Source organism: Grammomys surdaster, unplaced genomic scaffold (genome assembly GCF_004785775.1).
Source record: "Grammomys surdaster isolate TR1022 unplaced genomic scaffold, NIH_TR_1.0 143, whole genome shotgun sequence".
Classification (NCBI taxonomy): domain Eukaryota; kingdom Metazoa; phylum Chordata; class Mammalia; order Rodentia; family Muridae; genus Grammomys; species Grammomys surdaster.
The window spans coordinates 4,312,554-4,339,915 of NW_021604601.1; the positions used below are offsets into that span (position 1 = coordinate 4,312,554).

A 27,362-nucleotide genomic window follows, 5' to 3' on the forward strand; every position below is an offset into this window, starting at 1 on the left:
CCTTCCTTCCTTCCTTCCTTCCTTCCTTCCTTCCTTCCTTCCTTCCTTTATCTTCTTTGGTAATCCCACCTAGTTCTGATAAACCTATATATATGGCCAGAAACACTCCAGAGAAAGGCCTTTGCTGCCTCAACAGCTGGATATACTTTAAGCCAGGTTGGTGCTACCCAGTTGGTAGCATGCTGCTATGGCAAGTCTAGGAAACTAATCAACTAGAGTTTTAGGATCTTCCGGTCTTTATGAGCAAATATGTCTGTGATCCTGTTGTCACCTTTGGGAAGCACTGTGGCTGGGATCTCATCTATCCTGAGGTGAAGGCTGCTCTGAGCTAGAAGGAGGCTACAGCAGCTCTTGCTTCCCAGATAACCAGTACTCATAGATGCTGTGGGTCTGCCCTAGTCCCCACTGTATTATCAGAGTCATTATTTATTGACCTGGTAAGATCAACCAGGCTTAAAATAGAAACCAACAGAAGATAAAATAAAAAAATATTTATGGCCTCTTTCTATAATCCTGTGATTCTGTTTAGTAAACGCCGACTTTAAGTATTGGGAGACAGAGGTGGAATCAATCATCTGTATCCATTTTGGTGTTGACATTTATATGGGGATGATGTGGACATGGTGAAGCATCTCAGACTAAAAGGGAAGAAACCGTCTTTTCTCGACAAGCCCCCCAACTACTGTGTTCTTGTAGGGCCCCAGACTTGACTGGAACCTCTCCTTGATATTCAGACCATGACTTGTCTTCTCAAGTATCCACTGATGGATGGCTGTCCAATTTCATACTCAGCCTGTCAGAGACATCTGTGTTTTACCTTAGAAAATTCCCATTATGACATGAGTTTCCGTAAAGTTATGGAAGAATCTGCCTCTTAAAAAAAAAAAAAGAATCCTAATGAGTTCTAGAGTTAATTGCCCTTAGCTCATTGTCAAAGACAGGTATTCTAGCCTTCAATTCAGAACTCTCTCTCTCTCTCTCTCTCTCTCTCTCTCTCTCTCTCTCTCTCTCTCTCTGTGTGTGTGTGTGTGTGTGTGTGTGTGTGTGTGTGTGTGTGAGTGACGCCCTCAGTGAAGTTATGAGTTTGCACCAATTTTGGTTCCAGTGAGGGATTTGGGTGAATCAGGAATGGAAGTAAGTCATCACTGTTCATTTGGGGGGTGCTTTCTTGACAAGAGAATATCTACTTCCCTCTTGAGGTCTCTGTGTATTTAACATTTGTAGTGTTTGTCCTGATCACACAGTTTAGAGAACTCAAACTGATATCAGAAGTCTCTGGAATGCTCTACAGGTCTGCTCCAGGATGGATGGGGAAATGAATGTTCCTCAGTACAAGTGCTAGTTCTGTTTCCAAACGCAACCAGCCTGAGCTCTTTGTGAGCTAACTCTGACTCACTCCATAGTAGCTGCTCTTCCTGTCCATTTGACAAACACTTAAAAGGACAGTCTTCAGTGCTTTACTTTCCAGCTTATTAATATTTGTGTCCTTTACCTTGCAATCTACTCTCAGAAACTGGAAAATGATTTCTTTCTACTCCCCCCATTTTTCATTGAAGCTGAAATTGATTTCTTTCTGTACTTGAGGTGGGCGGGGGTGGGGGTGGGCAGAATTAAGTTGTAGTTAATACGATTGCTTTTGCTGAATTAAAATAAAAACTAGTTTATCTTCAAGCTTTGGTACATCAGAGTAGATGGCTGCTCAGTCCCTCCCCAGAGGATTGTAACATGAGATATACAGAATCTCATAATGTCTCCATGGAATAATTGCCACCAACTCAAGCAGTAATAGAATTGTTTATTTGGGGGAAGGGGGTGGTTTTCAGCCTGTTTGGAAAATTGGGAAGCTAGGAGACACTCATAAATTCATCAGCTTCTCCAGAACTCTTCTCAAATGCTTATCGTCATGACAACCATCTCTTCATAAACCAAGACTCTGCTCGTGATACAGATGGGGTTGGTGGCACGGCACTTTTGCCATCTGCTTTGTTTTCTCAGAGGGACATTTTTTTTTTGATCCCTAAGTCTGATCCTCAGATCTGAAAGTCTTGACTCACCTTCCTCTGGGGAGCGAAACACAGATGTAATGGTCAAGATTTTCTCCAGCTAGCCTATTTCTTTCCTTGCCCTTTGTCATATAACTACATGGATTTGAAAATAATAACTCTCTTTCTCTCTCTGACTCTCTCTCTCTCTCTTCTCTCTACCTCTCTGTGTCTGTTTCATTATCTCTGTCTCTAACTCTATCTCTCTGTGTCTCTGTCTCTCTGTCTCTCTCTCTTGCCCCCCCCATATGTGTGTGAGAAAACAGTCATGCATATTGGAATGACTTATTCTTGCATGTACTTTTAAAAATGAGATATGAAGCACTTTGCATTGTAATAATGTAATCAGAACGAGGTGTGTATAAAAGTAGGAGTGTGGCAGTCATTTTGTAAGAGGCAGATGAACTCTGGGATGCTGTTGATGCCTCTTCCAATGGTCGGGCTGCGTGTGGTCAGCAATGGTGTCTGAGGATCGTTTTAGCTGACAGAAAGGATCACGGTTAGGAAAGTAATTGTTTTCTCTGATGGAATTTGGAATTAGCTACATAAACAAATATGTACCTGAAGGATGTGGCCCGGGATCTCTCTCTACCCCTTTTCAAAGATGCAATGGCATTATATATCCCTTTGTTACAGATTCTGGGGTTGCAATTTTTGTAGGATGATTCCTAGTGTGCCTCAAACTTAGTTTTGCTGGCACAGAATGAAGATCTATTCAGCCTTCAAAGAACAAAAGATGTACACTAACCATGAAATATATGTGGTTAAACTGAACTGATAAATAACAGTTAAGGGAATGCCACTTAGAATCCCTATTTAAAATAAAGCTAATTTACCCCATTGTATTACAGTTATTTTACATATGCCACAGCTTATAATTGGAAGCATTAAAACCTCGGAGGTTGTTTACATTATAGCTCCATTTTTTTCCCACTCCAAACAGAGAAATTCTATAATTGATATTCTAGACTAGAGGTAATTTATTTTCATATGCTGCTTTTATGATCTGTTGATGTATAAACATAGTACAATATTGGCAGAGTGAATTAGATGTTATCACAATATGTTATACACATATACTCACACAGAGGGAGGGGCAGAGGGAGAGAGAGACAGAGACAGAGAGACAGAGAAAGACGGGGAGAGACAGAGACAAACACAGAAAGAGACCAAGAAAGGCAAAGATACAGAAAGATACAGAGAGACACATAGAGAGAATGGAAAAGACAGAGAGAGATAGAAAGAGACAGAGAAAGAGAAAAACACAGAGAGACAGATACACAGAAGGAAAGACAGATACAGAGAGAGACAGAGATACAGAAAGAAAAACAGATACAGAGAGAGACAAAGTGAGAAAGAAATAGACAAACAGAGAAAGACAGAGACAAAGACAGGGACAGAGATAAAGACAGAGACAAAGAGACAGAGACAAGAACAAAAACAAAGGAAGAAAAAAAAGAGAGAAAAAGAACAGACAGTGCAGAGACAAACACAGAAAGAGACCAAGAAAGGCAAAGATACAGAAAGATACAGAGAGACACATAGAGAGAATGGAAAAGACAGAGAGAGATAGAAAGAGACAGAGAAAGAGAAAAACACAGAGAGACAGATACACAGAAGGAGAGGGAGGTTAAGTCTAACAATTTCTCAAAGGAATATTAGAAAGAGTGTGGCAAAGAGCAAAGAGTGACGACAGGCTAGAATCCTATGCCCAGCAGCAGTGAAGTAAATTTGAACCTAGTTTCATTTAGGTTAAATAGCTGTGATAATATGCCTAAGACCTTTTCATAAGAATATCTACCACTGGAATTTTATTTATATCTTATATATGCATTCACATGTGTTGGATTTCTCTTTATTTTTTAGATGAAGTTAGGAATAAGTGGAATTGCCATAAACAGCACCATATCTATTCATTTTAAATGTTCCGTAAACCCCTCTCCTCTAAGTACATGTGTGTACAAATGACTCGAGTGAATGATGCAGTTTTCTGCCGTATTCTGAAGGAGCTGGTAATGATGTCACAAAAGTCTTCCTTATATGATGTAAAAGAATACATGATATCATTTTCAAACAACAGAGTCAAGGTTTAAAAGTTTAGGAACTGAGGGGATGGCTCATTTGCCAAAATACTTGCTGAGCAAGCATGAAAACCTGAGTTTAACATCCTAATGTTCAGTAAAAAGCTGGGCGTCCTGATGCACAGTTATAACTGTTATTATTATCATCATCATTATTGTGTGTGTGCGTGTGTGTGTGTGTGTGTACATGATAAATATACATGGGTGCCCACAAGCCATAATGCATATATGGCAATCACAGGACAACTTTTTAGGATAGTTCAGCAGGTAAAGCCACTTATCACACAAACCCTATGACCTGCGTTTGGTTTCCTAGAACCCACCTGAAGTTAGAACGAGAAAACTGACCTGGTTCTTGTTTTTATGCAAGCAAATTTGATGTTAGTTATGCTAACCATGATGTAGTCCTTGTTAGGTATCAAAGCCAGGGCCTTATGCTGACTAGGCTAGCCCTCTCCCATTGAACTTCATCCCCGGCCCAGTAAGATGGTTTGAGAATAGCCACTTTAGGACCACCAGTTCCTATGCCACTGGCTGCTTGCTTGGTATTTGCCTGCAGAGCATCACGTGGTCTCTGTAGGTGAGAAGTCCCTGGAGAAAGTCTTTCTGCCTGTCCTAAGGCAAGTGAAGAATACCAAAGAGTGTAGAAGAGTGCTAGGCTCCAGAAACAGTTTTGTGCTTACCGGATGAGTGCTGAAGACAACTGCATTCTGGGGACGTCTAACATAATGAAATGTTTTGTGTTTAGTAAAACCCAAAATAATGCTCTCTTATTTTCTTCCACATATATATTTTAGGCAAAATATAAACCATACGCCTTTGTTCTCTTTTCTTTAAAATCTTGAGGAATGTTGTTTTGTAAGAGCTGTTTCATGTCCAGAAAGTCTTTTATCCTTTTTATTATTTTTTTTACATGTATGTATAAATAAAAATGAAAATAAACAGAAGACAAGCTTTTGAGATCATGAAGTAGAGCCACTGTAAATTCTCAATTGAATTAAACATTCTATATCTAATGTATTTTAAAACATTTCTCTTAGTGTCTGCAGCCTGTCAGGACAGGGTAGGGGAGAAAGTAGTGGTTCTGGTGTCCTGGGACACCTGATAACTTCTTTATTTTGTAATAATCCTAACTGATAGGTCCGTCCCTCTGTCTTCAACAGATGGTTAGGGCTTTCAGCATCTTAACCTTGAGTTGATCTACATTTTGTGGATGGGTAATGCTTTCAGATCTCAAGAGAAGGCAGAATAGCAAGCCGGGTCTACTTGACTTTCTGGTTGATAGTCATTTCATTATTCCTGTACCTCTCATTCTGCTGGGGGTGTTGCATCCCGATAGTTAGAAAGTCCCGTATTGGGAAGAAACTTGCAAAAAGCTTAGTCATTATGTCCAAGGACAAGAGCTAGCATCACCACAAGAAAGAAAGCATTTGGAAAGAAGGCCGCACATAGAGCAGCGGTGAGGCAGGGAACTCTGTTATGATGCAAAACATTTATAAACAAGCATTTATTTATTTTATTGCTTATTTTGGGGGCTGTGTATTCTGATTATTTTCTTTTTAATGGTGGTAGGGAATTGATAAAAAGTTCTATATGACATTGGCTTGAATGATAAAATGAATTTCTTCTTTATTTATTTTAATGACTTATTTCATAGTTTTAGTTATGTACATATGTGTCTGTCTGTGGGTGGGTATGTGCATGTGAATACAATGCCCACAGAATCCCAGAAAGGGCATTCGATCCCCTGAAGCTGGAGTTTACAGAGAGCTGCTCAATGTGGATGCTGGGAACAGAACTATGGTCCTCTGCCAGAGCAGCAAGCATTACTAACCATTGAGCTAGATAGCCCCAAACTCATTTCTTAAAGATTAATTTTTCAATAAACTATACTTTTCCCTCGACATTATAAAATGTCACAGAATGGAGTTCACAGCTCCAATGGGCTATCATGACATTATGTGTAAGAGGACATTCAAGGATGTTTTTGAAGTGAAGGAAGGTTGTATTCAATTCCACCACAGGGTACATGGACTACGGTATGGCACTAACTCCATGTTTTCTAGATTAAATTTATAAAAATGTAGATTGCAAAGACTTCATTTGATCTTTGTTTTTCTGATGGCTCTGTTGCATAGCCTTCTAGAAAGTTCAGTCGCCTCCAGCCTACGACTGCTACTGTGCTTTCCATGGTTTCTATTCATTTCTTCTTCCCTCAAAGAGTATTGCAAGGCAGAGGAAGTGCAGCAAGCAGTTTCATAGCTGACATTTCAGAGAACATCATGGCCACATCACCAAGAACATGATTAATTCATTTGAAGGTCAGGAAGCTGGTAGATTTACCGAGGGATCCAACCACCTGGCTTCTGGTTTTGTAGACAGCTCCTCGCTGAGGAAATGCTACTCTTCTGCCCACACGAGCTTTGTACTGCTTCTCTGCAGATTGTATCTCATGGGTGCTCGTGATTTTTTTCTCCTTACTGAGACAGGGTACTTAACTACTCATAGACAAAGAGAATGATTTAAGTACACGGTTGAGGGGACATTAGAACATTCTAGCAGGGAAGGTGTGGTGTGCTGGCTGGAGAGGCTAGAGCAGCTTAGCAGGAGGCAGTGGCACCTCGCTGCACACATGTTCTATCTTCGTTGGTCAGGAAGGAAAGAACAGAGATGGATGCAGAAGTGATATCACATTCAAAGCAGACCCCGGCAGCCTAGTTCTGCTAGGCAGGTTCCGTGTCCCCATGCTCCACAGCTTCACAACCCAATACCACCATCCGGGAACCAGGTGTCTAAGTGGAGGATCCTGTGGGGTATGTTTTACATCCAAATGGTAGAGGGTTTTTAAAGATGTAGTTTTTATTTATGTGTATGTTTATGTGTCTGTATCTTTCTGTGGGTGTGCGCACATGAGCACACACCCACAGAAAGAGGAGGGCAGGAGAGAGTGCTAGATCAGCTGGAGTTGGAGGTGCAAGTATGTTTAATGTAGGTGTGTTGAGTATCGAATTCTGGTCCTAGTAGCAAGTGCTCTTAATCACCGACTCGCCTTTCCATTCCTTCAAATGATTACATTTGACATTGGGTCATCCTGGCTAATGTCAGCCATTCAGGGCAGGGCATGAGGCCTGTAGACTGATCCCCTTCCAATGGGAGCTGTCTGCTTTCTGCTCTACCATGATGTGGGCTACATACCCCTGCCACCACCCTGGCCATGCCTTCTACATCATGATAGATTACAGCTTCAGAAACCACAAGCCAACATAAATCTCACCTTCCTCATGTTGCTTCTGTCCACTGTGGTCCTGGCAAAGAGAACAGTAAATGGTTCCCATCCCCTAAAGGGTCTCAGGGTTTTCGGGTTTTTTTTTTCAATCTCCATAGTTTGTGTCCCATGAAATTAAGAAATACAGTCCCCTACTTTTCCTCATGTCCCTCCTAAAAAAGCCACTTCAATTTATAATTCTTTCCAAGACAGTATACAGCCTTGAAGATATTCAGAGTAGTCATTTTACCCGAAGTTCTTTGTACATGTTGACATCATTTCTAAGAACCTCCCCATAGCCAGCAAGAAAAGACAAGACCTGAAGGATTTTATTTTATACCAAGGCAAATTGAGCAACCTCTGTAGCAATGTATTGCAGCCCACAGTGGAGCAGGCTTCAGATCTTGTGAGGCTCAAGGAAGGGGTTTCGAAATGTTGTAAATATGTTCATGAAAGTGTGTGTGGGGGGGTCTGTGTGTGTGTGTGTGCATGCGTGTGTGCATATGTACCTATGGCGTCTGCTGGACAATTTTGGATGCCATCCTCAGGAACACCGTCTATTTTCTTTTAGATAGTATCTTATTGGCCTGTAGCTTACCAATTAAGCCAGACAAGGTGGCCAAGGAGACTCAGCCCCCCACCCCCCGTCTTGGCCTCCTCAGTGCTGCTCTTACAAGTAAATGCAGCCACCCCTGGCATATTTCCATGGGCTCTAGAGATTGAACACTGTTCCTTATACATGCGAGGCAAGCCCTTACCCACTGAACCATTCTCCCATCCCTCTATGTTCTTCTTTTGCAGTCAAAGGTAAGGGAGTAAGGGAAAAGTACCCTGGAGGCAAACAGTCACTGTTTAATGGAGGACAGAATCAGGCATGTCTTTAGTTGGTGTGTTAGTCAGATCTCTCTGCCAGTGTGACAAAAAAACCTATGAAAATGAAAATGCAGAAGGATTTATCTTGGCTCATGGTTTCATGGTTTCCATGCTTGGCTGGCTATGTCTCCATGGGTCTGAGGTGAGACAGAATATCAGAACGTTGGGAGATTGGAGTGGGGGAGTGTCTTTACCTCACAGGCTTCTCTCTCCATTACCAATGGTCCATTAGCTTATAGACTCAGCACAGCCAATCTATTCATGAAGTCAGAGTTTATTATTCAATTACTTCTCCAAAGTCCATTTCTGGCAAATAACGTTTGGCATGTGGCTTTTAAAGGACCTTTCAGGTTCAAACTATAACTGTCTGGAAAAATAATCTGATTTTTTCTATAGATGGCATCTTCCTAGGACAGAGGCTCACATCAAACCATTAACTACAGCATAGCTTGTTCATAGCTGGGGACAGATGTCTTGGAATATCTCTGTTTGTTTCCAGTGTATCACATCTTTGATGACTTTATTACTAAGCTGTGAATATCAACCCATGTTCCCTAAGTTCGGGGAAAGGCCACTTTTTAATTTTGTTTTTATTTTATAAAATAAAAGTTCTGAGTGTTTTAGTCATATCTCAATAAATTATACTTACTACTTTTATGTGGATGTGTTTACATGTGCATATGGTATGTGTACATGTGTATTCACATGTGAATGGGCACATTTATGTGCAGTTAAAAATGAACACATGTGCATATGTAGGCCAGAGATTGACATAGGATGCCTTCTTGATAGCTCTGTCTCTCACAACATGGTATATTGGCTCCTCACATGAACTTGGAGCTTCCCAATTCAGCTAACCTAGCTAGCAGCTTAATTTGCTCAGGAGATCCCTGTCCCTGCCTTCTATGTGCTGGACTTATTGGCAGGCTGCCACATCACCTGGGATTTCTATGAGTACTGGAGATCTGGGTCTAGCATTCATACTTTCAGGACAAGTTCCTTAACCTCTGAGTAATCTCTCCAGCTCCATATTCTAATGCTGTGGATTCTCAGGAACAGAGGATGAATGGACCCCTACTGTGGTATCTGTGCGAACCTCTGTTTTGGCTGCCTTCACTCATATCCCATAAAGATATGCAACTTAACCTCCCATTCATGATGCTTTGAAGCCTTCAGAAGACAGAGATCTGCTTTTTAAATGCTCCTTAGCAGATCTACTGGACACAATCGTTGTGTTCTTAAAGGAAATGGAACAAGGAATTCAAACATGATATCTATAAATCGTTGGTCACATATATTTATAATTATTATGTAATATTTAATAGTAACACATAAATACAACACAGAACATATAATATCATATAACATAATGCATAATATATAAGTAATAATATAGGTATAAATAATATATATATTTGTTATATATATATATATATATTCATTAGCTATGAGTTAAAAATAATCATGGCTATTTGTCTTACATCAGAAATGCATTTAACTCCTGGTGGATAAAATAATATCGAGACCAGTATGTTGGTAGGAAAAGTTCCACGGAATAACCTCCTTTGACAGCCCTCACATTCACCGAGAAGGCTAATTGACAGTCTGTCTGGCAAGCTCCTCCCAACCCTGTCTGAGGAACTTGCAGATAATGCTTTGGAACAGGTATAATAACCCTTGTCGGCAGGCAATGTGCACAGCTGGAAACTATAATTAAGCAGAATTAAAGATGCCTACATTTCTCAGAAAACCCCAGCAATCCTGCTGGCCTCTGACTGTAAAGTATTACTAACAGACATATTCATAATCACCCTATTTAAATGGTACATGTGGTTGTGGGGAACTTCTTTGACTCCCAAAAATCATTGTAACTGACAAGCCTGAATAGTAATACCATTCTGAGGTCAGAGTAAAAGAATATGATCCTATTTAAATGTAAAGTCACCGTCAGGAATCTGGCATTTGGCTTCCCAAAGTTGATTGCCTCATTGTAGTTCTGAACATGTATGTGGACATGTTCAGCCTAAACCTGTGAGGATTCTTTAATAATTCATGCTAAGAGTGATGAGAGATGGCAATAACACACAAGGACATTTTTTGTATACACACCGAAAAGGAAATATCAAAAACAAACAAACAAACAAACAAACCAACCAAACAAACAAACCAATCAATCAAACAAAAAATCCAAAAAACCAAAAGACCAAATCAAAACAAAACAAAACAAACACCTTACTTTTGAATGATAACCTTTCTGAGTGGTAAATTTAATTTACAGGTAAGACTGTATTAGTCTTATCAAACTATCCAAACAACTGAAGAGATTACTAAGAAATTAAAACATCAGTGAGGGCTGTCAACTCATGTTCTGCTGTCCGGGTTTGGTTTATAGGATTAGGGATCAAGAAAGAGAACTGTGACAAGGTCTTGTTTCTCCCAAGCAAGTCTGGTCTCTTTTGACTCAGTGTTCTCTAGACAAACAGCTATACTTGCCAGAGATCCCTGCTCTCTTTCCTCCAGTCAAGCCTCAAACCAGATCGTGCAGCCTAACCACTAAGTCTTTTCTTAAGAGCAGATTCTCTCTGCTTCATTTTGGTAGCCTCCAGCTCTGCGTCACACCAGTGGAATCTGTTCTTGCCAAAAGACATGTAATCTGATAAACGCTGCACCATCATGGACTCTGGAATGTCTCAGTGAGGTAGTAAAAATTATACTAAGTTAGGGCTTTTAAAAAATAGTGTTGAATAAAAATTATATTTAGGTGTCTAACAGATACACAATCTACTAGGATATAGACATGCAGTATAGTTAATTGAATATCCAATATCAAAAAGAACTGGTAGAAAATATGGAAAGATACTTTATGGTAGGAAACACAAATTAAAACAATGTCAGTGCGATGCTTCTGTACCTTCACTGGCATCTGTAAAATGAAAATGGCTGGGCCAGTGAGGTAGCTCAGAGTATACAAGTGCTTCCTGCTAAGCTTATCCACACTAGCTGGATCCTCAGAGCCCACATGATACAGGAAGAACCGACAACTTGTCCTTTGACCTCCATACATGGGCTATGGGACAATCATATGTATATCAACATGCCTGTGTATGTGTGTACAGATAGATAAATGTGGAAACAATTGTACAATGTAAAAAGGCACAGTGAGTGCTATCAGATGGTAGGTGAGGCCTGAGAGTCTGCTCGTGGGTATATAATGTGACATGCCCCTCTTGAAAACCATTACCAGTTGGTTACAACCATGGTATTCTTAAATATTTGTCCAAGGGTAGTAAAAGCAGCCATCCATCCAAAGACTTGCTCAAAAACTTGTGTGTGACAGATTTAGTAGTAATTGCCAAAAGATGGAAATACTCCAAATGCCCGGTGTAAGTACATCTGTACGTATTTGTGGGGTAAACCTACGTGATGGAGTAGGTTTCTACACATGCAAGAATAACCGGTCACATATGCAACAACGTGGCACAGATGAGTCTGAATTAAGAAGTCAGAAATGGGGTATGGAATTGGCTTCGTGTGCGAATACGGGAATGGAGAGGAGAGGAAGACTGTGTGACTGTTCAGTTAGAAATGATGATGTTTGAGAACGAAGTGATGGTGAGGCAGGGGTCACGGCCCTGTGTTGTGTGAACACCTCAAGTCTCTCTGGGAATTTTCACCCAGTAAGTCAGGATTGTGTGAAATGTGGCACTTCAGGAACTGGATATGAAGAAACAAGCTAATTGTTTAGTGCTGAGGTTTGGACAACTCCCAATATGCCCAAGAAAGGTAGCCATCAGATGAATTGTATACTTAAAGTTCACTTCTTCGTTAATGTTGTACTTAGGGTTTCTATTGCTGTGACCCTTACGGCCATCACTGAGGGAAGTCAGAGCAGGAGCTCAGGCAGGACAGGAACCTGGAGGCAGGAGCTGGAGCAGATGCTTTAAAAGAGTGCTACTTACTGGCTTGCTCCTAATGGCTTGTTCCTAATGGCTTGCTCAGCTTGCTTTCTTAGAGCATCCAGGACTACTAACCCAGGGAAGGCATCATTCACAGTGAGCTGGGTCTTCCCATGGCAGTTATGCAAGAAAATGGCCCACAGGCTTACCAACAGGCTGATCTAGTTGGGGACATTTTCTCAATTACGATCCTCTCTTCCGAGATATGTCTAGGTTTTTATCAAGTCGACCCAAAAAAATCAGCTCAGTTAATAAGAATGGATTCTAACAGAGGACAGTGGGAAACAAAGAAGACAGCATCTCAAAAAATATATATTTCCACAGCTGCTTCTCCTGTATCAGTGAGAACAGTCAAAGATAAGGCTGGGAAAGGAAGAGAGTGTGAAGGAATGCCTCCTTGCAAAGAGGAGGGCACTGATTTAGCAAGTGGAAAACTTGCAGAACATTGCTTACTCAATAATCCTGTCATGCTGTCATCTCTGTGGTTGGGCATATTTAGTCACCTGATCCAAACTTCCACAGCAAAACAGAAAATTTCGTGTCACTTGCTGGTTAAAAGCACTATCACTGAAGATTCTATTCCAGTATCTGTCCTTAGAAGACACGCAAACTCTGCGAATCTGAGAAACAGGATCATCAATTCCTGGCTGGCCAGGTTGTTGTATGAGTCAAGATGGAAAGAGCTGGATACAGAAAGCACTTAGCATTGCCTCCGATGCACAGTGAGGGGTTTAATTGTTCCTCCTCTACATCATGTTCTTCTCTCTTGCTTTCCAAATTCATCTCATCTTCCTCCTCCTGCTCCTCTTCCTTTTCCTCTTCCTCCTCCTCCTGCCCCTCCTCCTCCTTCTCTTCATGATGTTTAGGTATCTACTGTCATTAGCAGTTAGAAAAAGCTTTAGTCTCCTAATCAACCACCGGAAAACAAGGGCACACATCAGTGGTTTCTCCAAGGAGTAATTGTGACATTACTTGCAGTCATCTGGTTCATCCTCTGGTGATTTATCTGCATATGTTATCACATTAGTCTTTGTCTTACATTTTATGTAAAAGGATTATGGCTCAGAACAAGAATGAAGCAATGACTAAGAACTTTGGTCCTACCTGTGTCCTAGTTTCTGCTTAGTTAAATAATTTAAGTTTACAGCACTTAAGTGTTTTCAATTAAATAAAAATGAGAAAATAATAGTTATCTAAAGGTATTAGTTATGCCTGAGTAGAATCTATTTACTAAGTACAAATTTTGTAGACAGTTAATTGGGTTGCATGAGTTAGTGTATACTTGCAGATCTGACAATAGTGTATTAAAATAATATCCTTTCAGACAAGTGGAGACTCACTGACAGAGCTAGACTTTAAAAAGAAATACTTGCTTTTATTATAGAGCATAGTTCTATTTGCCCCATCTTCCCCCTGCCTCACGATGTCTAGGCATCTGCCATATTGCCATTTGTAGTTTTTAAAAAGCTCTAATCTCATATTCAGCCATTAGAAAAAAAGGGTACACATCCATGTTTTTTCTTTGTTGTATTTACTAAAAAAACAGCCCACTAGTTCAAATCCCAAGCCATGTTCATATCACCAGTGACCATTACATTCTTTTGGAACTAAGTGAGACTTTACTTGTTTTTCAGGCTTTGGGGACTTGAATCTCCATGATCAGGTCCACCTTCTTGAGTGTGCCTGGCTGGAGATTCTGATGATTGGTCTCATCTGGCGCTCCATGGAACACCCTGGGAAGCTCCTGTTTGCACCTAACTTGCTCCTGGACAGGTGAGTATCCAGGCTGTGGCCTGGAGAAACATCCTTTATAACCACTAGTTCGTATCCAAAGGTCTCATAGTCCATGGATTGTCAAAGAGTTGTATAGCTACATTTACTAATGAACGTATAAGTCCAGGTAATACACAGTAGACATGTCCATGGAAATCTAAGCCTTGCTGTCTGCTTGCCATCGTCTTGATGCAACCCTAGCTCTCTAACACAAACACATAACTACAAACTAGGAGTTTCCAACTCTACCTTTATCTTCTGATATGTGTGTATATGCATATACATATACATCATATACATAATCTCTTGGTGCCTTTGCACCAAGACCACAATGGCCTATCAAATTTTTTCTCTAATTTTTTCATCTTTGCAATGAGGAAGTTTGGCATGAGAGTTCTGAAGGCCATTTGCAGTTCTAGGAATTAATTTCAGTTTTCAGCTCCCTTGTTTATCATATTATACTGGGTTGCCTTGGACTGTGGTCCCTGATACTTTTTTTTTTTCCAGTAATTTCTTAGAGTGATAGGATTTAGATATTATTCAGAACAGCACCAATGGAAACCCTGCCCAGTACCAACTGCTATGCTGAGTAGTTTTCTAATTGCCTCCTGTAAACATCACATCACGCCCAAAGATGCAGGAACCCTCTCATCTCGATTTTTGCCAGAAAAGGAGCTGAGTCTTTACACCTGTCAAGACTCCTGGAGCAGAGTTATCCAAGATTTAAGTGAGAGAGAACTGTGGAAGTAGTTTATTTCTGCTTTAATATATAATTTAATTTTTAGGAAACTTTGATACTTCCTTAGAAACATATTTTGCTGTTCATAAAACATTTCCCCAAAACACGAGGAGAAGCCATTAGCCTTTTTCCTTAGAACTTCATCTATACTGTTGTACATCTATATATCTATTTTGTCAGACTGTAGAGATGTCTTTGTAATGGTAGACCCACGGCCCACTTTCATGCTTCTTTACCTTCTCCTTCTTAGATTTGGTCATTTTTTCTTGCCCTCCCCCCTTTTTTTGAACTCTAGGCTGGCATGTGCTCTCAGTGTTTAAGCTTTTATGTGTCCATAACTGAACTGATGTGCTTTATGAATGCCTTTGTCACCGTTATCGTTACCTCTCTTCTTAGGTTCCTATGTGCTTACTGAGAATAGTCATAAAAGATTGTAGTTTGCATATAAAGGACTCTCAGTTTACCTCACTCAAGGGATGTCTTCTGGGGATTCCTCAATCTCTTACTTTCCTTTCCTTGTATTTCTGTTGTGGATAATTTCCCCATCTTGTCTCAAGGAAGTTTACTCATTTCTACCTAAAAATAAATAAATCCAGAGTTGGACTTTCAAATTATTCTAGATGAGGATTTCTCTGCCTCTGCATGGTTACTATCTGGGACCATTCTTTTTTGGGGGGTTGGAGCCTGTTTTGTGTCTTGTAGGTTTTGGTAGCACTCCAGGAAGCTACTTCCTACATCTTGGTAGCATCCCATCCAGAGTATGACAGAATGTCACGTGCTCATCACTTTTAGATGTTTCCTGTTTATGAGACGTGTTGGCTGGAGGACAAATTGTGGAAAACTCAACTTCTCTAGATAGTCCTGTTATTGTCTCAGATACACTGGAGATTCATGCCCAATACTGGATGCATCATCTTTCTTATCAATTCTGATTCTTGGGTTGTTTTTGTTTCTGTCTTAGTGACATTACCTCATGGATAAATTACAGCTTCTACCTCTTCCATTAACAGATTGTCTAGTGACCTCTCAAGTGTTCCTCTGGATGGCTGAAACCCTCCATATACTCTCATCTTCTGCTTGTGTACTTCTCCGTCTGTGTCTCGATTTCTTGTTTGAACTCCTGTCCTCTTCAATCTCCATGCACAGTGCCACCAGAGGTGATGACCCCAAAGTACCACTGTAATCTTGATGCTTCTCAGTTGACTCTCATGTTCTCTTGAAAGTACCACATAGGCTTCTTGTGTGTGTCAGTCAGGGCTGTCTTTAAGAAGCTGGTTGAACACAGATTTCATAGACATAGTCAGATGATATAACTGAAGAAGGCCGGTGAATGAGAGAGCAAGACGGGGATGTTTGGGATTAGATGACCTTGTCCAGGCTCAAGATATCTAGCAGTGGAAATTGACATGCAACATGGGAACAAAATGTCAAATTTAAGTTTTAAAAACATTAGCTTTGGTGCCTTGATTGATTTGTGTGATTGAGTCTCAGCATGTCACCTAAGCTGTTACTGAAATCATGACGCCCTTGCCCACCTCAGCCCCTCCCCAAGGGATGGCAATTATAGGTGTGTCCGGCTTCACAAGTTTCTCCCACTGTCCTGAAAAGCCTCTCTTGTTAGAAACTCACCCACCCTTGAAGTCTCAGCTCAGATACTTATTTTCCATAAAACTCTCCTTCAGGGTTTCCCTCTCTTTAGCCAGAAAGCAGGCTTTCTTTTGCTTGGGTTCTCTGTGATCAGTTTTTTCTTTCTCTGGAGCCTCATCCTACCAGATGACTGTGTGTTATTTGATCTATGGGCTCATAAACTTCTTGTGCTCCAACCAAATCTCGTCATCTTTGTGTTACCTCCAACATACGGAGTCTTTTGTGAAACCCAGAAATTACTTTTTAGTGGTGCTGGCCATGGTCATCCTGGTATGAAAAGAGTCCCCAGGTTGATGGGTATTTCAGCCATCACTGTCATCGAACTCACTTGTACTTTATTTCTGCTCACTAACTACTGGCTCATTACGTTATAGTCTTTGCAGAACTTAGTATCCATCTGTTTTGGAAGAGTTTTATTTTTTCTTAATTCATGGCTACATTTAGCCTGTGATTATATTCCATAAACCTCTTAAGCAACTTCTAAATTCCAAAGGGGATAAACAATGAATCTCATTTTTCCCAGAACTGACCCATTATTTAAGACCTTAGTACAATCACAAATACTTAGAAAATGTGGGTTCGGTAGTACATCTCCTGTAATTCTTGGACCATAGAGGGTGAAACAGGAGAATTTTCAGTTTGTGGCTGTGCTACACAGTGTGTTACTGTCTCAAAACAAACAAACAAAATACTTAAGTATGCTTGTGAATATGATTAGAAAATGGCAAATTCATTTTTTATTCTAAATAGATGTTAGTAATAATTAAAATGCTTAGACAAAGATGTTTATTTAAATATTTCAAAAAGATAACATTTGATCCAGAACATAAAGATCCTATATCCTTCTAATCACTGACAGACCATTCAATCTTATTCAATTTCAGTATTGTTTAATTACCTTCTTAGTGATTGCAGATGACAGTTATGGGCAAGTCTGACAGATATATCATAACAAACAGTGTTGTGAGAAGAAGCCCCTTAAAATCTGTATACCCTTGAAAGATGCTCTGAGGGTCAGCCTATAAATGTCACCACTCTACAGGCTTCCAATCTCTATGAGGTTAGGTTCAGTTGCCTTGTCCTTCCCATCAAAATAATACACATTTTAATAACAAAATATAGATACCTGTAAGTTTCAAAGCTCAGTGGTTGGTTGAAAGCTGACAGGTAGGGACCAAGTATTAGCATCTTCCCTGTGGTTGTGTCTTTGGCTTTGGGATGCTACCTCTGAAAGGTGAGCCACACCCAAAAGGACATTTTTAATTGCATAGAAGTGAAGGAGACAGTCTTGAATCCTATGCATCCCGGTAACCCAGGGGTTGCCATGGTTGCTGACAAAAGACGGAATGCTATCTACTAGTGACTGTGTACACCTTTTGTTTTCTGAGGTTTCCCCTGTTAACCCAAGCATTTGTGTTTTATAAGGCCATCAGAGGAGAGAATGCGCCCACCCTCTCCTTGAGTCATTGAAATGTTTATACTGGCAAGTAGGAGCTGGTGTTTTTGAAACTAAAACCCAGTGTGCTGCCATCCCACGTTCAGGATCAGAGGGCATGATTCCTAGCCAGTGTCCATATAAAAGAGAATTATTGCCTGATTTACTCCCTGATGACAACCCATGATATCTTGATTCTGCCGGGTTATAGCTTTCCTGGTAGTCACCAGTTTGTCAGCCAATTTTTTGCTCGCCAGGCTCCATCTGCCCACCATGTCTGGTCCTTCCCTGCATCCCACAGCAACGAAGTCCGCATAATTTGTGCCATCAAGTTTTCTTGTGAAAAATAAAGAGAAAAGGTTATTACAAGATATATTTTAAAAAACAAAATAAAACAGTAAATGTGTGTGTGTGTTTGTGTGTGTGTGTGAATGTATGTGTGAGTGAGTATATGGTGTGTGCATATGTATGTGTGGTGTTTGGTATGTGGAAGTATGTGTATTGTGTGTGTGTGTGTGTGTGTGTGTGTGTGTATTTCATAAAAGGAAAGCTAAAGATAATAAGAATGCCTGTGAAAGTAATCAGGAAATGGAGAGAGTTCATTTTCCATTCTAACACCTCATACATTGGTGTGCTTTGGCACTAGAACACACTAACTATGCCTTCTGTGTCTCCAAGGAATGAGCCTCTTCCTTTAGTCCCACGGGCATGCTCATACTAGAAAAACAGGCTGAACACGTGTGTTCTTGGTGCGTTTCTCCTTGTGGGGTCTCTTGGCTCTTGCAGGAGTGAAGCCGATGTCTCTGGAAGGCAGATTCAATGTGAGAGGACACAATGCTAATTGCCTGTTCCGAAGTCTGTCCAATTTCCAAGGGGCTGTTTTGCTGGAGCTCTTGGTGCTCACAAATTCTGAGAAATATTTGTGGATTTCTCAGGAAGCCAAAGCTCTCTCTTTTGATTCTCATTCACTCTCAGAGGGGAGAAAAAATGATTCATACATCTGAAAAAGCAGGGACTAATTCGACAAGCAGAATTCTACCAAGCCTCTAGCCAGAGAGTTGTTGATCTAGCTCTTTCCATCGCTCCCACATCAGGAGGCTCTGCCTGCAGGAAACGGTACCAAACAACAAAAAGTTCTTTTGCTTGTAGGCATGAAATGGGCATAAGTTTCCTTCCCTTAAGAGAAAAACAGGTTGCTCACCGGATAGAACACTCTGGCTTTTCTAAGAAGGAGCAGACTGTTTTCTGATAATAAATTCATTTCAACTTGGAAAAGAAAACCTACCTCATTTACTAGAAACAAAAGCATTCTCATTTTAGATTTAATTTATTTTTTCAGAAAATTACAAATGAAAAAATGTGCAAAAATCCCTGTACAATGCTTCCAGCAATTGTGTTGGCCTCTCTCCCCCCCTTTCCCATGTAAAACTTCATTAAATTCTGCGTAGAATTTTCTACTGGAAATAAAGATACATTGTTCTGCAATAAGTTAATGAATTCAGAATGGGATCTTTCCACATGTGTTTTTAGGGGACAAGGGGAAAGGAGACGGGTCTCCCTTTCTGTTGCCTGCTCAAAAGTGTACCCCCTAGTAGTGTGTACTATAAGATTTGGGACTCTCACCAGACACAGGAGCACAGGACAGGTTATGGGGAGAAGAGAATGTAGAGAATGAGACATCACACCGCAAAGCTGATCTTGAGTAGGAGATGGCTCCAATTACTGCAGTAGCTTTGCCCTGGGCTCTGCCTCACTCTCGGAAAGTATTGACAAAGGCCCTGTACCCTCCACTTTGCCTGGCTTGCTCTCATTTGCCCCCAAGTTGCGAATTGCATAACATGTAAATATATTAACAGACCAGTAATCATTAGCTTGATTACTAATGATTGCTAAGTTAACTTAGCAATAAATTTAGAAAACTGATTCTGCTTTTCCTCAGCCTTTTCCTCTCCCCTTTTTTGGGGAACTGCATGGTAAATGGAAGAGAAAGGAAGCTTTCATGTATTCAACTTCTTTAATGTGAATGGGTCGGCCCTGGCTGATCTTTGATGCTGTGTTTTCTTAAGTGCATGGGTCTATAGGTATGAACACATTTGCTAGTTTATACTTTAGCCTAGAGCGGTTGGTTAACTATGCTTTTGATAACTCTCATCACTGAAAAGGTAGAATGAATTGATTATTTCCAAAAGTCTTTTTTTTTTTCATGCCCAGACAAACCATGGAGCTATCAACTGTAAAATTGCCACCAAAAGAAGGGAGAAGTTAGCCTTGAAGATGGCTTCATCGATAAAAGGCTTTCTACATAAACATGAGGACTTGAGTTCAATCCCTAGAATCCACATAAAAACTGGGTGTGGCAAAGTGTGCCTCTAATCTAATCTAAGAGATGGAGACAAGAGAATCCCCCAGACTCACTGGTTAGCCAGCCTAGCTAAGTCAGTGAGCTCTAGATTTTGGCATAGACTGTTTCAGAAATACAAGGTAGAAAGCAATTGAGGAAGATGCTCAACATTGACCCTTGAACCCCTCTCGTGCATCTTCATGCAACACATACAAACACACACACACACACACACACACACACACACACACCCCACATCTAAATTTAGAATCACTAAAGAGACAAATAGCTGAACATGCCTATAAAGGATTAATTATCTGTGGTGAATTTAGAGAGGAAGACTCACCCTAAATGTGATGGGTACCATTCTCTGAGGTGGAGTCCTGGACTAGATAAAAAAGACAAAGCAAACTGAGCACCAGCACCCATGTTTTGCTGGTTCTTCTCATCTATACTGTGACCTCTGATGGAAGAGTAATCAAATTGTCTCCTGGACTCAAAACAGATGAACCATATACTTTTGGTAGGCCCTACACATGATGTAGGTCTACATAATAAGAAAGATTTGAAACATACATAACAGTATTTCAAGAAAATTCTATTTGATCATCCAGACCAAATAATGAAAGTACAAGCAAAGACTCTACTGGAAATAGTAGAAAAAAAAACCAAAAAATTCAAACCGAGATTTCCTCTTAAAAACAAAAGCAATCAAGCAACGCTGTGTTCTAGAAGTGCTAAACTACAGGTGTTTAAGGCCCTAAGGGAATTAAGCATGTAAGCAGTAAGGATCCACTCAATATATATAATTGTTCCTGGGAAAGGGCAGAATCTCAAACAAAGCCTTAATCCTGTGTAGGAAGTTAATTTGGCTTTACTTGAATTTTTATATGCTGCTTTGTTTTTAGTTGCTGTGTAATTTGAACAATTAAACATCTGCTAAATTGAAATCATATTTTCACTGTCTAATTTTAAAATTTGCTAACATTGTTTAAATCATAACTACCTACACAAGGATAATCAAGCCGTCTTACCACTGTATGATTCTATTACAGTGATTTTTCCATGTTGATGTAGTAGAGAACACTTTTATCCCCATGCATAGTAGTATGGGTTGACCCAGGACCTAAGGCATGGTAGGCACATTCTCTGCCACTAAGCCATCCCCTAGTAAGATCATTTCATTTTATGAGCACTGCCAAAACACAACTATAAGAGATGTTGACTACTTTGGAGGCTATGATATTTAGAACTCAATTTATTTCGGTTCAATAGGCATTCATTGAGCATAAAGCATAGTGTGATGGTTAAGTTTGACTTTAGACTTGATAGGATCTAGAATCTCTAAAGAGACACATCATGAGACATGTCTGTGATAGATTATCTAGAGTAGCTTAATTGAGATATAGACCTTAAATATGAATGGCACCATTCCCCAGGATGAGGCCCTGAACTATGTCCTGAACTTGGCTTTCACATCCAAGTTCCCCAAAATAATGACTCTGAGACTTCTTATATATGAACAAATGCCTAGGCCAATAGCTTGGGCCTATTTCCCAACTAGCACATAATTTAATGACCTGTATATTTTATAAATGCCACATGGTTGGTTACCTGGTCCTCAGTTTCAGGTGGCTGTCTTCTTCTGTGTCTGGGACAAATCTCTCTTGAGCCTCTGATTCTATCCCAGAATTTGTCTCTCCCTTTTGGATGTCCCACTTTCTAATCCCGTCTCAGCTCATTAGCCATAGGCTTTTTTATTGACAAGTGAATACTTCCACATGGTCCACAACAAATTATCTCTACAGGGCTAGATTAAAAAGTGAGAGCTAGCAGACCACGAGCACTCATGCGCTGCTTCCTGACTTTGGATGCAATATAGCCCACTGCCTCAGGCTCCTGCTACTATGACTTCCCAAAACTGTGAGCCAAAATTAATCCTTCTTGCTCTTAAGTTTGCTTTTGTTTGGCATTTTGATGCAGCAAACAAACAAGCAACTAGCAGACATAGCCACAGGAGTTCGCACGATACTGGAAGGTAGAGAAAAGGAGAGAGCATTAGAGACAGACGTTTACTATCTAGTGATTCTAGTGTGCAAATGATTTGCTCAAAATGACTGATCCTCAAATTTTAGTGTGCCCATGCCCAGCTTATCTTCCTTTATCACTTCCTCACGGCCATGGAGTCTGAGTGAAAGGCAATCCTCTCTTTAGCTGTGATACCCTGATTCCTTCTTGATATTTCCATGTGTTTAGCATGACTATGCTCATTATAAATGCGTCTTGCCTAAAAGTATACTGTAACACACAAACACATGCACACATACACAAACCCAACTCTAAAGGCATGATAATTCTATTTTAGTTCTTTTGAGGCTAACAGGGAGAAAGAAAGGGTGTTGTTGAGTTTGCTAAGGTACGAGAGTGTAGTTCACATGGGTTTTAAGTATCACATAGAGCTGAGTGTTAGTAGTATTTTGCTGCCTCATGAGTGAGCACAAAGAGAGTCTGAGGATTTGATCCCAGAAGATTATCATTGCTAAAGGGACCATATATGAATATGGAGTGGGTAGGAGTCAATGTATTAAATATAACTACACTATTCAAGGAAGACTGAGATCAGAGAGAGGAGACATGAGCTAGCGAGGTGTTTGCCAAGGCAGGATGCAGGAACTTCACCAACATCAGGAGGACTTGTACAACTAAATTATCCTGATTTTTTTCAAGTTTAGATTGATGATCAAGTTCCATGTCTGCCTTGGCTAGTTTTATGTCAACTTTACACAAGCTAAAGTCATCTGAGAAGAAGGTGCTTCAATTGAGAAAATGCCTCCATAAGATCCGGCTGTAGGCAAGTCTGTAGGATAGTTTTTAATTAATGACTGATGTGGGAGGACCCAGGCCAGTGGATGTAGTTCCATCCCTGAGCTGACGTTCTATAAGAAATCAGACTGAACAAGCCATTGGGATCAAGGCAGTAAGCAGCATCCTCCATGGCCGCTGCATCAGCTCCTGGCTCCAGGTTTCTGCCCCGTTTGAGTTCCTGTCCTGACTTCCTTCACTGATGGACTACAAGGTGGAAATGTAAGCCAAATACAACCTTTCTTCCTTAGTTGCCTTTGGGCCATGGTGTTTTGTGCAGCTATAGAAACCCTAAGTAAGACAATGTCTCTAAATGTTTCTCCAGTTGTCCCAGTTGTTATTCAAAAGTTAAGGTATTCTCAAATGGTATGAGTTATATACTTCCTTGTGCAATAAAATCTTCTGGTCCAAGTTTTTTTTCAACATTTAAACATTTGCTAATGTTTGTTCATTTAAAAATCAGTGTCCAGTGTCACATAGCTTTATTTGCACATAAGGTTTATTGCTTCTTATTTGACATAAGTACATAAAATTATGAAGGTAAATACAATATTTCTTATTTATTATACACTATGTGTGATGTATAAATATCATAAATAGTTCTTCAATTCTGTGTTTTAGCTGGATATTCTCTATATTGACCAATAATAGAAAATACTTCTTTGTATTACATCTATACTTCTTATATTACTTCTTATACATCGATAGATACTACTCTGCTTAATTCTCTCATATGCAAAGTAGGATTTCATTAAGTCCACCAGGTTACCAAGTATAAAAACATATAATAGCAAGTAGATTCTTCGGTCTCTTTCTTCCTGTCCTTAAGCATCTAAATGTTTTTTAAAACGGGGCTGGAGCGATGGCTCAGAGGTTAAAAACAACTGTGGCTCTTGTGGAGGAGCCAGGTTCAATTCCCAGTATCCAGATGATAGCTCACAACCGTTCATGACTCCAGTTCCAGGGGATCCAAAGGCCTCTTCTGACTTCTGCTGGCACCAGTCAGGTACGCACTGCATGTACACACAGCAGGCAAAGCATTCACATGCATTAAATAAATTAATTACTTAAGAAAAATAGTTCTAACTTTGTCGAATGGCATGTCGAATAGCTTATAAAAGTTGAAGAGAGAGGGCCTTGGTGGTAGCTCAGTGTGTGAAGTGTCTGCAGCCAATTCTTCCTTTAGAAGCTGTTCCTTTCCTGTTAGTAGTGGTGGAGAATGGAGGTAGCTTGTCACTTAGCATTTTCTGACAGCACTAGAGTTGCAGCTACTGGCATTATCTGTGCTCAACGTCAAAGGGTTAAGTGCATCGACGCTCCTACTGTGTGGTTTGTTGGGACAGATGATAGCAGCTTACTTTCAGCTGATACCTGGAAGATATCATAAGCGAATTACAGTTTGCACAATTATTCTTTTTCTCCCTTGTATGTTCCTTTGAAGTCCTCTTCTTCTCTGATTTCTCTCTTCTTCCTCTGCTCCCTCTGCCCCCACTAATAATTCCCACAAACATGTTTGCTGTTGCATCCTGTAAATCTTAGTCCATGGCCTGAGTCTTTCTCCTCCATAATAATCCCAAGAATTTGAGCCATGCTCAGCTCTTATGAGCTGCCAACAAGGACTGAAGCTTCGCATGAGCAGACACATGGCATTGTCAGAAACACTACGTGAGGTGTCCAAAGGGACTTAATACCTTTAAATTTATGCTTTGCCAATATCACACGCACACACACACACACATACACACACACACACAGAGAGAGAGAGAGAGAGAGGGGGGGAGAGAGAGAGAGAGAGAGAGAGAGAGAGAGAGAGAGAGAGAGAGAGAGAGAGATCTTATCCCCTCTCCATTACTCTCTCCTATCTGCCCTCAACAACTTATTTTTCCAAAACCCAACTCACAGGCGCATTTAATGGCACCATGAATTATACTTTTGGGAACAATAGGTGGTTGCTATGCATGTTTGTGGTTTCAGCTAACTCAGAATAAGACATTTTAGGTTGCATGCTACACTGTTCTGTTTTTATAGCATGATAGTCATGAGAGAGAAAGCTTATGAAGTTATTTTCCATTAGTCAGCAGATGTGCCCCATAAAATCCATTTTTAAAAAACCTTTGAAGGATTATACAGATAATGCATTCTGTTCAAAACATTCTGAGATAAGAACTTCCTTATTTTTCTGATCCTTCCCTCAAAATATTTAAATTTCAACATGTCAGAATCAAATCTAATTCTGCCAAAGATTAAATTATAATCACATTATATCTTCTTAGTAGTTGCAACAAATCTATAATATATTTGGGAATAAGCTTATTGGGAAATTGTAAGAACAACACCAAGAAAATTATAAACCTTTGTTGGGAGAGCATTCATGAACCTCTGAAAAGAAAGTCTTAGCATGTCTATGCTGAGGAGTACTCATTGCTAAAAATGTGTTAATTCATCATAAATTGAGCTATAAACGTATGAGTTTACAATCCTATGCTCATTTTAAAGGTCATGTGGAAAAGTCAAGGACAAAGCATACCTAAATGTATCCCCCAAAGGTTAGGTGGTTGGGTTAAGGACACTCTAAGAGAAAAATCATAATGCTGTATGATAATTAGAACAATATGGCCTGATGCAGAAATGCACACGGTGATTAGTGAAGTGGAGAAGGGAACCTGGGAGCTGGGCTGCTTCACAGTGAGCACGGAAAAGCTCAGGGAAAGGAATAACCATGAAGTCCCCGGGGTTCTGGGGAGATTATCTCTCTCTACAGAAAAGAACTCTGATACCCCCACCCCATAGGTGACATTTTAATATGAGATGAATAAAGAACTTCAAATCATAAGTTAAAAATTTACAGGAAAATACTTATCTCAAGGTTGAGAATTATGTCTTATACAATGTACAAAATGTTTTAACCACCAAGAAATACCAAAAGAGTAAATCTCATAACAATTTTCTAAAGAAAATGGAAACAGAAACAGGCTGTTTACAGAAATGGGGTTTATTTTTATTATGCTTTCTAAAATCGTTTATTATTGAGTTCTTTTGTGTGGATCAAATATCACAGTAGAGTATAGGAAGCAAAGAGACAGCAACCCCTAGACTTCCCAAGGACATTCCCCGTCTGTCCATCCACAGCCAAGTCAGGAACCTGCATTACTTCTAAGTTCTTTGCAACGTGAAATGGAAATACTTGTGTAGGGCCCTCACTGATGCATTTGGAGAGTGTGTGCCCAGGGAAATGGAATTGAAATGTTTTAGTAAGAGTCGAGGGCCCAATCCTTGAAGCAGATGTCTGTAGAGTTTTCTATAGCGTGTAATTACAACACAATACGACTCAAAAGCATTTCAATAAAGTGTAGGTGGAGGAGAAGGACGCTGCTTCAAGAGTTTCATTAGCTTTCTGCAGACTGAGGCTCTCCACGTTGGGAGGAGGCCTGTTTTTCTTGCTTCAGAAGCCATTTTAACCCTCCATGGGGTCTGGGTGGTCAGAGAGCAGCCCCCATCCTCAGGGAGACTAAGTGCTGGAGAAGAAAACCATGGTTTTCTAAAAGAACTTGTTCACTCATGGTTTCCAGGATAATTTATCCTAGTGCCAATCACCAAGGAAATAGTCGGATCCTCTGCTTTTGTTTCTCAAAGAAGCTTTAGGTAAATTAAAACAATGACTTTGCCTCCCTTTCATGCTGTCCTAGGAGGTGATGATATGATTTCTGAGTCCTGAGGCCTACTGTAGCTTTGGAACTATTTGATAAGTGGCAGTGAGGGCCGGAGAACCTCTTCCTAGTGATGATGAAGAACAAGCAATTATCCAGACGAGACATCAGTCCAATCTCGAATTTCCTTCCTGAACTTTCTACTGCATGTGACTGCTATAAACATCCACACAGTCAGGGTAGAAGGAGCCTGTTTGGCCTTTGAAGAGTGATGGGGAGCCTGATTTTTAACTTCGATGAATTTCTCTTAGTTTTGTTTCGCATTCCACTTAGCACTTAAGCCCTTTCTCCTATACTGTGTGGTTTATAAAACATCTTAGTGACAAACTACACGAATGTTCCTCCCAAATTATAGTCTTCTCTTACAGCGGGAAGTAGTGAATGCACAAACTCATGATGGATCAAGAAACAGAAAGCCAAGGGCAGACATGAGCCCACCCCTAAACAAGCTGCTCAGACCATCCCCGCTTAGGTTCAGGGATCAGTGTGGAAGGGTGGACACAAAGTATGTAAGAGCCAGAAGATAGGGTGAAGAGGTATAAGATGTTATCTCCTATACTCGGTATGGTATGGTATGGTATGGTGTGGTGTGGTATGGTATGGTATGGTATGGTATGGTATGGTATGGTATGGTATGGTAT

At 40.2% G+C, this 27,362-nt stretch overlaps 1 protein-coding gene across 1 annotated transcript in view; it reads left to right on the forward strand.

The window, feature by feature from the left end:
• The window catches only part of Esr1 (estrogen receptor 1), a 352,705-nt gene that overhangs the window by 281,467 nt on the left and 43,876 nt on the right, over positions 1-27,362 (forward strand). The window contains exon 6 of the mRNA XM_028764359.1: positions 13,852-13,990. Coding sequence (XP_028620192.1) covers positions 13,852-13,990 — 139 coding nt within the window. The remainder of the gene's footprint in view (positions 1-13,851; positions 13,991-27,362) is intronic.